Here is a 15,574-nt window from a genome sequence, read left to right as displayed (position 1 = left end):
TCCATTGACTTCAATGGGAGCATACCCCATGGTATTCAAAGTAAGAAAATGACTGGGAATTTCTGAGCAGTTTTTGACAATGCTTCGATCATAGTTACAGGGAAAAAAATAAGAACTAATTTCTGATAGTGTGTCCTTTAAATAATAGGTCCTGAAAAATTCTTTTAAAAACATTTTCTCCTTCCTTCTTTGTTCATAGGGTTTTTTTTCAGTAACAAAGTCCATGATCCTGTAAATATGTAAACACTTACATAACTTTATTTATATGAGTGGTTCCATTTTAACTGACTATACAGATGAAACCATGAAACGGCTATAAACAAAGTACTGTCAAAAATAAACAAACTGAAAAAAGAGGTTTCCCCCCCACAAATTACTTCCCATTTTAGTAAGCATAGGTGTTACTTGTAACTATGCAGTAAGTACAGCATTATCTTACAGAAATGGGATAGTGTCCCTTTTATATTTTATCATACTTTTTTAGATTGAAAACTATCAGAATTTTAACTTTTGCTGTCTGTATTTGTAAACTGCATTCTCTATTCAGAACTGCTTTAAAAACATATTTTGAAGTCCATGTTCTTCAATGGGAGCATGATCCCATGTTTTTGCTATTCAGTGAAATACGATCAGTGATCTTTTCTTGCACTCATTGTATATACTCTCGAACTGCAAGTTCTTTTAGGGTAAACACTTTTATTTGGTCTCTTTTTGCCTTGCTCTCTTCCAGTTTCTCTTGCAAGGATAGAAAGTCTTTGCCAAGTTCATATGCCAAAGTGATCATTGTCTCTAACAATGGAACATAATACCTATGCCCACCATGCATCTGTAGGCGAAGTAAAGCCTTTTCTCCATATTCATAGGCACTTGCTGGGTTCTCCAGGTCTTTGTGACACACAACTACAGCACAGAGTGTAGGGACTATTAAAACGGGGTTGTGTTTGGTTAATTTTTCCTGCAGAGCGACGACTTGCACAAGTATTTCCAAAGCTTTGGTATATTGGCCTCCCCTCAGACAGCCATAAGCTTCCTCCATCTCTGGTCTTATTAAGAAGTCGATAAACTTTTTTGATCTCCGGACACATTTCATAGAATACAGAAATCCCAGATAGTCCCTGAAGGCTAATTTTCTCTCATTGATCATTTCCTCTGTGAAGTTTCCAGTTAGGCACTTTTTGGGAAAGGTCACATCTTCTATTTCTTCATTAAAGTCCTTCAAAAGATTTTTGTGCAGTTTTTCAAAATCTGAATATCGACGCTCAATTACAGTTTTGTTGCCATCAAAACTGCCTGTCTGGATGATGATGATTTTATACAACTGGCAGGAAGAAAAAAAAGCAAGTAGCAAGAAATATTCAGTCTTGTTACATAAAACTGTAGTCTTGCTGAATGTTAACAAACATATTTTAAACTTTACTTTGGTTTTGTCTGCATTGGGATTTTGCCCTGATAGGACTGACACTGGGGCAGGTGTAAACTTAGACAAGGAAAGCCACAATTTGCACCAATGGAGTTTGTCCCTGCTTGAAAAAGCCTCCCCCTCATGCAAATTGCACCAATTTACATCTAATTGTGCTGATCTGCATTCTAGATGACCGTGTGCAGCACTGGTTCTGCTATATCAGTGACCGGCCATCAGTTGCTAGAATTAGAGCATATTCCCAATATAAACAAGGTCTTTGAGATAGGTGTCCATTGAGTCAGTAATTCCTAACCACTACTGTTTCAGATTGTTGTGACTAATACTTAGTGTTTGCATGTAGTGCTTGCATATAGGGCACCTTAGGAGCTTGATTTCAATAAGAAGGCACTCAGTACCTGGGGTCCTTAATCAGGTAAATTAGCAAATTGCTTGTAAAGGTTTAGAAGGAGTGCTTTAAATAATTTATGGTTCATTCATGTAACTGTACTCCTTAATAACACATATGGTTACTACATACAATCATCCATAGCAAACTGAAGGGATTTCCCAGGACTAATATTGAATTTAATATATTTTTCATTGGTTATAACTGTTAGAAATATTTCTATCAGATATTTATGGGGATTTCTGGGCATTATTAATGCTATGGAGGAGGAGGAGAGAGCTGGAGGGGACATTTGGTATATGCAAAAATGAGATGGAGGAACTTCAGAGAGATTTTTTTCTAAATCATTGTCCTATTATGCAAAACCTACCACTTTATATAAATACTGAAAAAGTGAATGCCACATTTCTAAAACAAACTGTTTGCTATCCAAGATCCTTCAGCAACCTCTAGCAGAAACACTTTTTATACAATAATTTACAATTTAACAGTACTCAAGAATAAATTTCTCTGAATTTTGCACTGACCTTGATAGCAAAATGAATTTAGTAAACATGACAGTAAAAAAAAAAAAAAAACTCTCAGAGCTGCAAAACAGAATTTTGATGCTACATATTCTTCAAATAGATTTCCACCCAGGGCTTAATCCAAAGCCCATTAAAGTTGAAGAAGTCTCCCATTAGGCTAGATCAGGGGTCAGCAACGTTTGGCATGCGGCTCTCCAGGGTAAGCACCTTAGCGTGCTGGGCCAGTTTATTTACTTGCTGACGCGGCAGGTTCGGCTGATCACGGCCCCCACTGGCCGCGGTTCGCAATCCCGGGCCAATGGGGGCGGCAGGAAGCCACGGCCTGCACATCCCTCGCCCGCGCCGGTTCCCGCTGCCCCCATTGGCCCGGGATTGCGAACCGCGGCCAGTGGGGGCCGTGATTGGCCGAACCTGCCACGTCAGCAGGTAAATAAACTGGCCCGGCCGGCCAGGGTGCTTTCCCTGGTGAGCCACGTGCCAAACGTTGCCGACCCCTGGGCTAGATCCTCAGCCTGTATAAATCAATGTACTTCCATTGAAGTCAGTTGGGCTATGTCAATTACACCAGCTGAGGAGATAGCCTGAATGGGTTTTGGATTGGGTCAAGATGTTACTCACAAACAATCTCATCCTGTTCCCAGTGAATTAAATGGATTTAGGCCCACAGTTTGCTTAAGTCAAACTGCTCATTTGTGGAAATGGGCATTAGATGTTACAAACCAATACTAGCATAAGAAACTCTCTCATTCTGTTGTAAAAGACATTCTCCATCCTTTGATTTTAATCCTGATAAATCATCATTTTAGCAAGCTTCTCTGTAGCTTCCTAAAGCTGAGGTGCCACTGCTCTGATCTCTTTTCATTCATTAACACAGTGACGTTTTCCTATACTCTGCCCTGCTCCCTGCTGATAATAAAGTACCTACTGGTTATGCAAATTCATAACAACATTGCAAGAGAGCAAGAAAATTGCACAGAATGTAAAATGATGATTTAAGAAATCTGACTACCAAAGGCATCTGAGTGAATAATTCACAACAAACAATCTGTTAGATGAATTTATCCCTTATCCCCTCCTTCCCCCCTTCCCTGGTTTGTGGAATGTCCATGAGCAAAAGAGGTGATTTCCTCTAATAAAAACATTATTCAGATTTGCTTAGCAATTTTTTTAAGGTGAAATATCTTTAAGTAGTTATTGATATTGGAGCTAAGTTCTACCACCCTGACACACACTACGTGATACCTTTATTCCTTGAGCACTTTTATTGAAATCAATGGGACTATTCAGGAAGTCAGATATTGTTCAACCTGTGCAAGGGTAACAGAATCTAACTGGAACATGTATAGTGTGTGAATCTCCTTTGAAAATATAAGATCATACTAGGCCAGACTCTGAAACCTTTACTCACATGCTAAATAGCACCTTATTCCAAGAGGAGTCCCACTGGGATCAATATACCAGTGGGAGTAATAATAATACATAGTTCTCAGCACTTTTCATCTGTTTACCTCACTTTACACTTTACCAGTTTCACTGCTGCGGAAACTGAGGCACGGAGTAACTCGCCCACAGTCATCCAGCAGGTGAGCGGCAGAGTTGAGAATAGAATCCAGGTCTCCTGAGAGCTCAGCACAGTGAGTAAGGATATCAGAATCTGGCCCATTGTGTTGGTTTTCCCCTCTTGACATTCAAATGTTAGATGAAAGAGCAAATTGTTTACACTAATTGGAAAAATGTGATTAATAAAAACATGGTTTTTTTAGATATGATCAATAGGGGATTTTTTTCCTTAATGTTGATAAATAGATCTGAAATGTCACAACAGTGGAAATGCATAATCACAATCGCACAGTGTCAGGAAATGTCTTATCCTTTTCACTTACTATTGTCCTGCCCCTCTCATGCTTTTTTTTTTTTTTTTTTTTTTAAATGACTACTGCAGAACTATGTGTGCAAGAGGATACAGTCCAAAGCTGGTCTAGTTGTAGGATTGGAGCCTTAGGCTTTGTCTGAATATGGAAATGTGTACTTACACCAGTGCAAGCCTCAAATTATAGGTATGTTATACTGCCACAATGTGGGGCTTACACCAGTGTAGCTTTGATGTGCTTGCATCAGTATGAATTTACTACTCTGTGTCTTGTCTTAGTCTTCAATTGTAAACTCTTTGGGGGCAGGAACTGTTTCTGTTTTGTTTGTACAGCGCCTGGCGCAATGGAATCCTGGTCCATTGCTAGGGCTGCTGCGTGCTACAATCATACAAATAACAATAATGAAGACAGGGCCTACAAAATTAGCCCTGTTAATGTGTTTTTTTCCCCATTGGTGCAGCCTTTATTATGAACTGCTTGTTGAAGGGCTTTTTTAGGGCAAGATTCTGCCAACCATGCTTGCTTTAAGTACTACCTTACTCTAAGAGTAGGTACTACCCAATGTGAACAAGGGTTGCAAATAGGGTTGCCAACTTTCTAGTCGCACAAATCCGAACACTGTAGCCCTGCCCCCTTCCTCGAGCCACCAACCCTTCCCCACCCCTTCCTTGAGGCCCCACGCCCCACTCACTACATTCCCCCTCCCTCGGTGGCTCGCTCTCCCCCACCCTCACTCACTTTTACTGGGCTGGGGCAGGGGGTTGTGGTGTAGGAGGGGCTGATGGCCCTAACTGGGAGTGTGGGTTCTGGGGTAGGGCTGGAGATGAGGGGTTTGGGGTGCAGGAGGGGGCTCCGGGCTGGGGCAGGGAGTTAGTGTGTGGGAGGGGGAGAGGGCTCTGGGCTGGGGGTGCGGGCTCTGGGGTGAGGCCAGGGATGAGGGGTTTTGGGTGCAGGAGGGTGCTCTGGGTTTGCAGGGGGCTCAGGGCTGGGGCAGGGGTTGGGGCTTGGGATTGAGGCTTGGGACTGGGGTGTGGGCTTACCTAGGGCGACTCCTGGGAAATGATGCAGTGTGGGGGCAAAGGCAGGCTGCCTGCCTGTCAGGCGGCTCCACGCACTGCTCTCATAGACTCATAGATTTTAAGGTCAGAAGGGACCATTATGATCATCTAGTCTGACCTCCCGCATGATGCAGGCCACAAAGCCGTCCCAACCCCTTTCCCTTGACTCTGCTGTTGAAGTCCCCAAATCCTGTGGTTTAGAGACTTCAAGTAGCAGAGAATCCTCCAGCTAGCGACCCCTGCCCCATGCTGCGGAGGAAGGCGAAAAACCTCCAGGGCCTCTGCCAATCTACCCTGGAGGAAAATTCCTTCCGGACCCCAAATGTGGCGATCAGTAGAACCCCGAGCATGTAGGCAAGATTCTCCAGCCAGACCCTCATTGGCCATTGATACTATTTACCAGCGATGGCACGCTGTTCATTTGACTAAAATCATGTTATCCCATTAAACCATTCCCTCCATAAACTTATCTAGCTTAATCTTAAAGCCAGACAGGTCCTTCGCCCCCACCGTTTCCCTCGGAAGGCTGTTCCAATATTTCACCCCTCTGACTGTCAGAAACCTTCGTCTAATTTCAAGCCTAAACTTCCCCACGGCCAGTTTATATCCATTCGTTCTCGTGTCCACATTAGTACTGAGCTGAAATAATTCCTCTCCCTCCCTGGTATTTATTCCTCTGATATATTTAAAGAGAGCAATCATATCCCCCCTCAGCCTTCTTTTGGTTAGGCTAAACAACCCGAGCTCCTCGAGTCTCCTTTCATACGACAGGTTTTCCATTCCTCTGATCATCCTAGTGGCCCTTCTCTGTACCCGTTCCAGTTTGAGTTCATCTTTTTTAAATATGGGAGACCAGAACTGCACACAGTACTCCAAATGAGGTCTCACCAGTGCCTTGTACAACGGAAGCAGCACCTCCTTATCCCTACTAGATATACCTCGCCTAATGCATCCCAAGACCGCATTGGCTTTTTTCACTGCCACGTCACATTGTCGACTCATAGTCATCCTGCGGTCTACCAGGACTCCGAGGTCTTTCTCCTCCTCCGTTACTTCTAACCGATGCGTCCCCAGCTTGTAACTAAAATTCTTGTTTGTCATCCCTAAATGCATCACCTTACACTTTTCACTATTAAATTTCATCCTGTTTCTGTTACTCCAATTTACAAGGTCATTCAAGTCTCCCTGCAGAATATCCCGATCCTCCTCCGAATTGGCAATACCTCCCAACTTTGTGTCATCCGCAAACTTTATCAGCCCACTCCTACAATTGGTTCCGAGGTCAGTAATAAATAGATTAAATAAAATCGGTCCCAAAACCGAACCTTGAGGAACTCCACTGGTGACCTCCCTCCAACCTGACAGTTCACCTTTCAGTACGACCCACTGCAGTCTCCCCATTAACCAGTTCCTTATCCACCTCTGGATTTTCATATCAATCCCCATCTTTTCCAATTTAACCAATAATTGCTCGTGCGGTACCGTATCAAACGCTTTGCTGAAATCGAGGTATATTAGGTCCACCGCATTTCCCTTATCTAATAAGTCTGTTACTTTCTCAAAGAAGGAGATCAGATTGGTTTGGCACGATCTGCCTTTGGTAAAACCATGTTGTAATTTGTCGCAATTGCCATTGACCTCAAGGTCCTTAACGACTTTCTCCTTCAGAATTTTCTCCAGGACCTTGCACACTACAGATGTTAAACTGACAGGCCTGTAGTTACCCGGATCACTTTTTTTCCCTTTCTTGAAAATAGGAACCACATTAGCTATTCTCCAGTCCAACGGTACCACCCACGAGTTTAAAGAATAATTAAAAATTATTGCTAAGGGGCCTGCTATTTCTCGCGCCAGTTCCTTCAATATTCTTGGATGATGATCATCCGGTCCGCCCGACTTAGTCCCGTTAAGGTGTTCAAGTTTGGTTTCTACCTCGGATACGGTAATCCCCCCTCCTGTATCCCCCTCTGTCACGCTGCCAATATTCCTAAGCCCTTCATTGGCCTCATTGAACACCGATGCAAAATATTCGTTTAGATATTGTGCCATGCCTAGATTATCCTTAATCTCCACTCCAGCTATAGTCTTCAGCAGTCCCACTTCTTCTTTCTTTGTTTTCTTCCTATTTATATGGCTATAAAACCTCTTACTATTGGTTTTAATTCCCCTCTCAAGGTCCAACTCTACATGGCTTTTGGCCTTTCTCACTCCATCTCTACATGCTCTGACCTCAATAAGGTAAGTTTCCTTACTGATCCCTCCCCTCTTCCACTCTTTGTACGCTTTCTGTTTTTCCCTAATCACCCCTTTGAGACGGTCGCTCATCCAGCTCGGTCTAAATCTCTTGCTTACTAACCATTTTCCCTTTTTCGGGATACAGGCCTCCGACAGCTCCTGCAGCTTTAATTTAAAATAATCCCAGGCCTCATCTGCCTTTAGATCCATAAATATGTTTGCCCAATCCACTTCCCTTACCAGTCCTCTTAATTTATTAAAATTAGCCTTTTTAAAATTGTAAACCCTAGTCTTCGATTTAATTCTGTTAATCCTTCCATTTAGTTTAAACCGAATTAGCTCATGATCACTCGAGCCCAGGTTGTCCCCTACAACCATTTCCTCAACGAGGTCCTCACTACTCACCAAAACCAAATCCAAAATGGCCTCCCCCCTTGTCGGTTCAGCTACTACTTGATGAAGGAATTGATCAGCAAGCAATTCTCTCATCCACAGGGAACTGGCCAATGGGAGTACGGAGCCAGTGCTCAGGGCAGGGGCAGCACGCGGAGCCCCGTGGCCCGCCCACAGCCTCCCTGCCTAGGAGCTGGACCTGCTGGCCAATTCCGGGGTGCAGCGTGGTGCCAGGACAGATAGGGACTAGCCTGCCTTAGCGCCGCAGCACCACTGACTGGATTTTTAACAGCCCAGTTGGCGGTGCTGAACGGAGCCGCCAGGGTCCCTTTTCGACCAGATGTTCCGGTTGAAAGCTGGACACCTGGTCATCCTAGTTGCAAAATCTGGTCCTGAGTGAGGCTTTCAGGTAACAACCCATGATGTGCAGACATCTGCAGAGTGAATGAAATTGTTACATATTCATTTGTTAGCTTACCACATATTTAGATAAGTACTGTTCTACAATTCTGGTTGATGGGATTTCAAAAAGGAGTTTGACTTGTCTACAGCGGCGTTTCTCATTCCTCCAGTAGTCCTGAAGCTGCTTAGTTGTCATTGACGAGCTGGGACTTGGGGAGTTACTGGTACCTAAAACAATATATTCAATATCTCATGTTGTAGCCAGTGCATCTGGGAAGAAAATCCATGTACATTCACCAGGAAAGTGGAGAATTGAATTTCTGATACTATATTGCATGAATAATGTGTATATCACTACTTTTAAGACTGATAAAATAAGATAGCTCACAGCTAATAGGAACAGCTTTAGGTCATCTAATTGTGAACACTGTGTTACTCTGAAATTTGAAAGAAAATAAACTGATTACACAAAATTAAACTCATCTAGTCTAGTGTAAAATATGAAGGCTTGTTAGTAAAGCTTGTTAGTAAAATCCTGATGACAACAACTTTGCCTGAAAAAAACATGGTGAAAAAATATCCTACAAGCATATTGTAGAGCTAGGTTGTGAGTTCACTATAGGTGAACAAGCTGCACTCTCCCAGGAGTAGCCACAGGGAGGTCATGACTCACATGTGCCTCTGAGTCACACTGTCCTCCTGTTTACTTTTTGCTGGGGCAGTGGAGAGTCGAGGTGGGGGGGCGGGAGGCAGGGGAGGAAGGGAAGGGGTAGTATATGGATGGCTCATATCTGCAGCAAATTCTGAAACCCCCTGTACCTGCTCATGTGCTCTGGGTTGATGACTGGGGGTGTGTGTGTGTGAAACCAAGACTTCATCCATACTCTGCCCTTTCTATTGGCTCCAGGTAGCCAGCGCAGGATCAAAAAGGGAGTTCTTACTGCCCCAATTTCTTTTTTTGTACACATGGTCCAAGCTACAATCTAGACCACAGGTTATAACCAAAGCCAGAATATCATTTGTAAATGTAAAAATGGGGTATAATAGGCTGGGAAGTTAACTTACGGGGAAATTGGGACTAGATTTTAGCAATGAAGGACATTTCTGTCTTTGGAATCCAGTCCTGATAATTTTGTTCAGGTGAGCTATGGTACAGCAATGTGGATAATGTGGGACATCACTACATGCCTCTTTCATATGGGCATATCTGGACTTTCCATCACTGAAATTATTTGTCTAGACAACCTAGATCATGATGAGCAAATTATTCAGCATTGCAAACAACGTAAATGTATGGTCACAAATGGATAAGAAGGAAATCACTAAACACTTCTATTTTTCACATTCAAATTGTAGGTACCCAGAAAGTCCCTTAAATAGTTTAATTTTTTTTAACCTGCTCTTTAGGTTAAAATACCATTAAAATGAGTTTCTCTTCCTCAGGGTTTGACCCAGCCTTTCCTAAATGTATGGTTTTAAGGAAGGTGTGCTGTTCATGACAGCATTACAGAAAGAAACACGAATAGTCAGTTTTCTTTTAAATAAAATCCATACCTTTAAGAAATTACCAATAAATGTATTTGCACAACTGACAGCATTGGAGTTCTTAGTCCATTGTACAAGTTCAGTGCAAACCTCCCCACACACCATACCACAGCGTGCCTTCACCCTGGCCTGAAGAGACTACTACCATGGAGTGGAAGTGGTCATTCACTTTTCATTCCTGTTCTCTCCTTGGTCTCTGTGCAATGTGTTGGCAGATTTTTATGGTGTATGTGAGAACTAAACTGAGAGCACCAATTTATTTCATATAGGCCACCTAAGAGGCACCAGATGGTCATAGTAACTAACTGTGTAGTTTAGAATGGAATAAGTTTTTGAAGAAGACTTTTGAAAGGAAAAGCTTGTGCTTCTCTTTCTCTCTCTCTCTCTCTCTCTCACACACACACAGACTGATTTGCCATTGCATTACTCCTGTGTAGCTCCAAGTTGAGTAGAATTATGCCAATGTAAAACTGGAGTAACGCAGGAGTGAATCAAGTGCACTGTTTGTAACTCATGAGACATGTAGCACTGATAGCTCCATGAAAAATAAGTAGAATAAATGGTGGGTCCTAACCTGAGAGAGCAGCAGTTTCTGGGTTGTCATTGTTAACTTGAAATGAAATTTCAGCTTCGATTTCATTTTGTTCTTCATCTGACTGAGCGGCTGCAGAACATGTAGTTATGTCAGTTACAGGCTCCCACTGATCTCCTTCTGCTGTGTGGTGCTGGTCTCTGTCCATTGCAAAGCTGTCGCAGAAGGAATACAAAATCATGCACTTCTCATCGCCAGACACATTAAGAGCTTTAGAAGTCTCCCAGAGTCTATTCTAGATAATTGTTTATTTTATTGAGTTAGGGCTTGATCTGACCCCCACTGAGATAAATGAAAAGATTCCCATTGATGTCAGTGGGCTGAAGTTTACAGAGCTGCTAATTCCTCAACACCTATGTGCTTAGACACAAAGTTAAAGAAACAGACATTGTTTACAAATATCCACATGGGATAGCAATAAAGGAATGCTGCAGCTGCCAATAAGAGTGCTGGGACCTATATGGTCATTTTGTCAGGAATTAAGATCAGACAGACAAAAGCAAGAACTTATGCCAAATAATATGTGTATTTAAGGTGAAATCCTGAATCCATCAATGTCAATGGGATGTTTGCCGTTGCCTTCAGTGGGGCCAGGATTTCATCTCTTGTATTGTGCCTCCAAGTTTTCTGGACTTGGCCACAGATCAGTTGTTAAGGGGAACAAATTCTGGAAGGCCTTAAGGGAAACAGCCAGACTGCTGGAGAGTTTACCCCCCAAGATTTAACGGTCTAGCTGTGGCGGCATAAGCAGTAGCTCAGGCTAGCTGCCCGAGTACATTCAATCACATCTGAGATCCTAGGTATCTGGGCGGCTAGCCCAAGCCGCTGCCCGTGCCACCACAGCAACACGGCTGGTTTTCAGCACGCTAGCTCAGTCAATCTATGTGAATGTCTACCCAAACTGGAAGTTATGCCTCCTGCTGCATTGGAGATGAACCCCTGAATCTGTCAATGGCTAGGCCGGTGAATTACTAAGTTTTCTATTTATTATGTAACAGCATGTTCCTCCTGTCCCCCTTGCTTGTCTGTTTTAGCTACTTGCTGTGTCTTGTCACAATCTAGATTTGTAAACTCTCTGGGGCGGGACTTGGGTTTTTTGTGTGTGTGTGCATATGTGTGTTTTAAACTATACGTTTGTAGAGAGCTTATTATAATAGGGCCCTAGCTCCTATATGGCAGTACTCCAATACAGCTCCCTAATAGGGACCTATAGGCACTACTATAATATAAATCACTATTTATAATATCATTGTGATGAAAGGGTTTTAAAAACTTATAACAACTTTGTCAGTGATTTGTGTTTGATCAGTTATGTGAGATGAACTTTTTTGCTCACAGGTTGGCTAAAAAAGAAGGAAAGACAAATAATATAGGTTACTTTAAAAAGTCACAGCTCCATTCCTGCAGTAAAACAAAAGATTAGTGAAAGATGTTATTGAGAGTGAACTGCTGCAGTATGTTTAGGAAGTGGGAGCGAGTCAAGACTGCTTGGTTCTCACTTCTGCATAATTTAAGGATCTTTGTGTACAATCATGCAGTGCTGTACTTAGAGGTGGGGGGATTCCTTCATGGACTCTCTTGCAGTCTATTGCATCAGTAGACATTTACAAGGTTGCAAAAGCACTTACTTTAATCCCTCCCTGACAGTAAGGTGGAGCAGAATTGAGGAGAATGCAGCTTCCCCAGCTCTACTGAAAGTGCTGAGGGAGAGCTGCCCTGGCTTGGGCAAGCAGAATTCCACAAAACTCCCCCTTTCTCCTTGGCAAGGACCTGATTCAAAGTCCATTGGCTTCAAAAGGTTTTTGGATCAGGCCCCTGATGCAGTGAGAGGTGCAGTCACAAAAGTGAAATACCTGCAAGCTGCATGGAAACTTTTTTAAAAACACCATAATAGAGGCTCAAACTAAATGTATACCCCAATTTAAAAAACATAGTAAGAGGACCAAAAAAGTGCCAGCAGTGCTAAATAACAAAGTATAAAAGAAGTGGTTAGAGGCAAAAAGGCATCTTTTAAAAACTGTAAGTAAAATCCTACTGAGAAAAAAAGAAAGGAGCATAAACTCTGGCAAGTCAAGTGTAAAAGTACAATTAGACAGGTCAAAAGAATTTGAAGAGCAACTAGCCAAAGACTCAAAAACAGCAATTTTTTTTAAAGTACATCAGAAGCAGGAAGCCTTCCAAACAATCAGTGGGGCCACTGGATGATTGAAGTGCCAAAGGAGCACCCAAGGAAGATAAGGCCATTGTGGAGAAGCTAAATTAATTCTTTGCATTGGTCTTCACTGCAGAGGGTGTAAGGGATATTCCCACAATGAAGCCATTCTTTTTAAGTGATAAATCTGAGGAACTGTCCCAGATTGAGATGTCAACAGAGGAGACTTTGGAACAAACATATACATTAAACAGTAGTAAGTCACCAGGACCAGATGGTATTCACCCAAGAGTTCTGAAGTTCAAATATGAAATTGCAGAACTACTAACTGTAGTATGTAACCTATCATTTAAATCAGCTTCTGTACCAGATGACTGGAGGATAGCTAATGTGACCAATTTTTTAAAAAGTCTCTAGAGGGGATCCTGGCAATTACAGGTTGGTAAGCCTGACTTCAGCACTGGGCAAACTGTTTGAAAGTACAGTAAAGAACAGAATTATCAGACACATAGATGAACACGATTTTTTGGGGAACAGTCAACACGGCTTTTGTAAAGGGAAATCATGCCTCACCAATCTATTAGAATTCTCTGAGGGGGTCAACAAACATGGACAAGGATGATCAGGGGGATATAGTATACTTGGCTTTTCAGAAAATCTTTGACAAGGTCCCTCACCAAAGGCTGTTAAGCAAAGTAAGCAGATAAGAGCGAAGGTCCTCTCATGGATCAGTAACTGATTAAAACACAGAAAACAAAGGGTAGGAATAAATGGCCAGTTTTCAGAATGGAGAGAGGTAAATAGTGGTGTTCCCCAGGGTTCTGTATGAGGACCAGTGCTGTTCAACATATTCATAAATGATTTGTAAAAAGAGATAAGCAGTGAGGTGACAAAATCTGCAGATGACACAAAATTACTCAATATAGTTAAGTCCAAAGCAAACTGAGAAGTGTTACAAAGAGATCTCACAAAACTGGGTGACTGGGCAACAAAATGGCAGACGAAATTCAATGTTGATTAATACAAAGTAACGCACATTGGAAAACATAATCCCAACTATACATACAAAATGATGGGGTCTAAATTAGCTGTTATCACTCAAGAAAGAGATCTTGGAGTCATTGTGGATAGTACACTGAAAACATCTGCTCAATGTGCAACGGCAATCAAAAAAGCTAACTGAATGTTAGGAACCAATAGGAAAGGAAAGACAGAAATATTATAATGCCACTACATAAATCCATGGTATGTCCACACCTTGAACACTGCGTGAAGTTCTGGTCACCCCATCTCAAAAAATATATATTAGAATTGGAAAAGGTACAGAGAAGGGCAACAAATATGATTAAGGGTGTGGAGCAGCTTCCATATGAGGAGAGATTAAAATAACTGGGACTTTTCAGCTTGGAAAAGAGGCGACTAAGAGGGGATATGATAGATGACTATAAAGTCATGAATGGTTTGGGGAAAGTGAATATAGAAATGTTATTTACCCCTTCACATAACACAAGAACCAGGACTCACCCAATTAAATTAATAGACAGCAGGTTTAAAACAATCAAAAGTAAGTTCTTCTTCATACAATGCACAATCAACCTGTGGAACTCCTTGCCAGGGGATTTTGTGAAGGCCAAAACTATAACAGGGTTCAAAAAATAAATAAATTCATGAAGGATAGGTCCATCAATGGCTATTACCCAAGATGGACAGGGATGCAACCTCATGCTCTGAGTGTCCCTAGCCTTTGATTGCCAAAAGCTGGGACTGGATGACAGAGGATGGATCACTTGATGACTACATGTTCTGTTCATTTCTTCTGAAGCACCTGGCATTGGCCACTGTTGGAAGACCGAATATTGGGCTAGGTGGATCAATAGTCTGATCAGTATGGCCATTCTTATGTTTCTATGAATGTTTTCACTGCTCTTTCAGTCTTTGTCAATCACTGCTCATTGCACATTCAAAATAGCCTGTTATTTAATGTTCAGTTAGTCAACCGAGTTTGATTTATTACATTGAATTCCCAGAGAAACAACTTTATTTTATAGACTATATACTTGAAAAACCTTACTTTTTAAAAATGGGAATGTGACCATAAGAATCTCAAAAAAGCAGATTAAATTATAAAATTTACCTTAAACACCTGTAAACTAAAAATGGTTGACCAAATTTAAACTAGATTTTCCTCCTGAGTTGCAAGTTTATATATGAGATACAGCAGAGTGATATTTATGTTCAAGGTATAAACCTCTGAAAACAAAATTGTATAATGGAAATACTGACATGCCCATAAATACAATGGTTCTAAAGGTGCCATTATGGTGATGAAATAGGCCCAAACTTCATTGTTCATTGTGTTCAAAAGTATAATACATACTTATATATACGTATGAAGTAATATTCTGTCATTGTAACATACAAAAATTAATCTAAACTATTTAAACTAATCATTAAACTACTATTTACCTTAACATCTAAAAGCACAATAAAGTGAAATCTGCACTACCATTCACAAAGACAGTCTGTTGCTTTAAACAGGTTGTTTCATGGTAATATTTATACTGAAAAATACCATTCAAAGTTATTTAATTGAATGCTTATTAATATTACAAAATATAACACACAAAATGCTGACCTTTGAGCTTCTGAAGAGTTTTCAAGGGTGATGAGATTACAATGCAAGCCTTGCTTTTTATTTTCAAAACACAGAAAAACATGTCTGTTGTCTTGTAGCAGACAAGCTCTTTATTTTTACAGAAAGGAAGGAGGAAGTCTTGCTTAAATCTGACTTCCTCATCCAGTTGGTTTGTTGTTTTAGTGGGTGGTTACCTCAAAATGAAAGTGGCTATCTGCCTTGAGTCGTTTTTCTTATAGTTTACAAGCAAGATAAACCTAATCCCGTTCCCATTGTTATACTTTTTTTTTTTTTAACAACACTGCAAGTTACAGACAATGCCAACTTTAACTTGGATTATCTTGGTTTCTGTCACA

At 41.4% G+C, this 15,574-nt stretch overlaps 1 protein-coding gene across 1 annotated transcript; it reads right to left on the bottom strand.

Annotated features, from left to right (window-relative positions):
- Positions 1 to 236: 236 nt before the first annotated feature.
- Positions 237 to 15,358, bottom strand: SNX20 (sorting nexin 20). The gene is made up of 4 exons (XM_008166952.4): positions 15,219 to 15,358; positions 10,414 to 10,586; positions 8,371 to 8,522; positions 237 to 1,318 (listed from the first exon to the last, which is right to left on the bottom strand). Exons 2-4 carry the CDS (start codon positions 10,577 to 10,579, stop codon positions 650 to 652), a joined length of 987 nt encoding a protein of 328 aa, XP_008165174.1. The 5' UTR covers positions 10,580 to 10,586; positions 15,219 to 15,358; the 3' UTR covers positions 237 to 649.
- Positions 15,359 to 15,574: the final 216 nt, after the last annotated feature.

The sequence above is a fragment of the Chrysemys picta genome, chromosome 14 (assembly GCF_011386835.1).
Source record: "Chrysemys picta bellii isolate R12L10 chromosome 14, ASM1138683v2, whole genome shotgun sequence".
NCBI classification, from domain to species: Eukaryota; Metazoa; Chordata; order Testudines; family Emydidae; genus Chrysemys; species Chrysemys picta.
This window is presented reverse-complemented; position numbering and strand designations above follow the sequence as displayed.

Bases quoted from the DNA above. Each gene is read 5' to 3' on its own strand.
- SNX20 (XM_008166952.4), bottom strand. From the start codon at position 10,579: ATGGACAGAGACCAGCACCACACAGCAGAAGGAGATCAGTGGGAGCCT. The intron at 8,523-10,413 runs GTTAGGACCCAC...ATATTGTTTTAG, and splicing joins AGAAACTGCTGCTCTCTCAG to GTACCAGTAACTCCCCAAGT. The intron at 1,319-8,370 runs GTAAGCTAACAA...TCTTCCTGCCAG, and splicing joins AGTACTTATCTAAATATGTG to TTGTATAAAATCATCATCAT.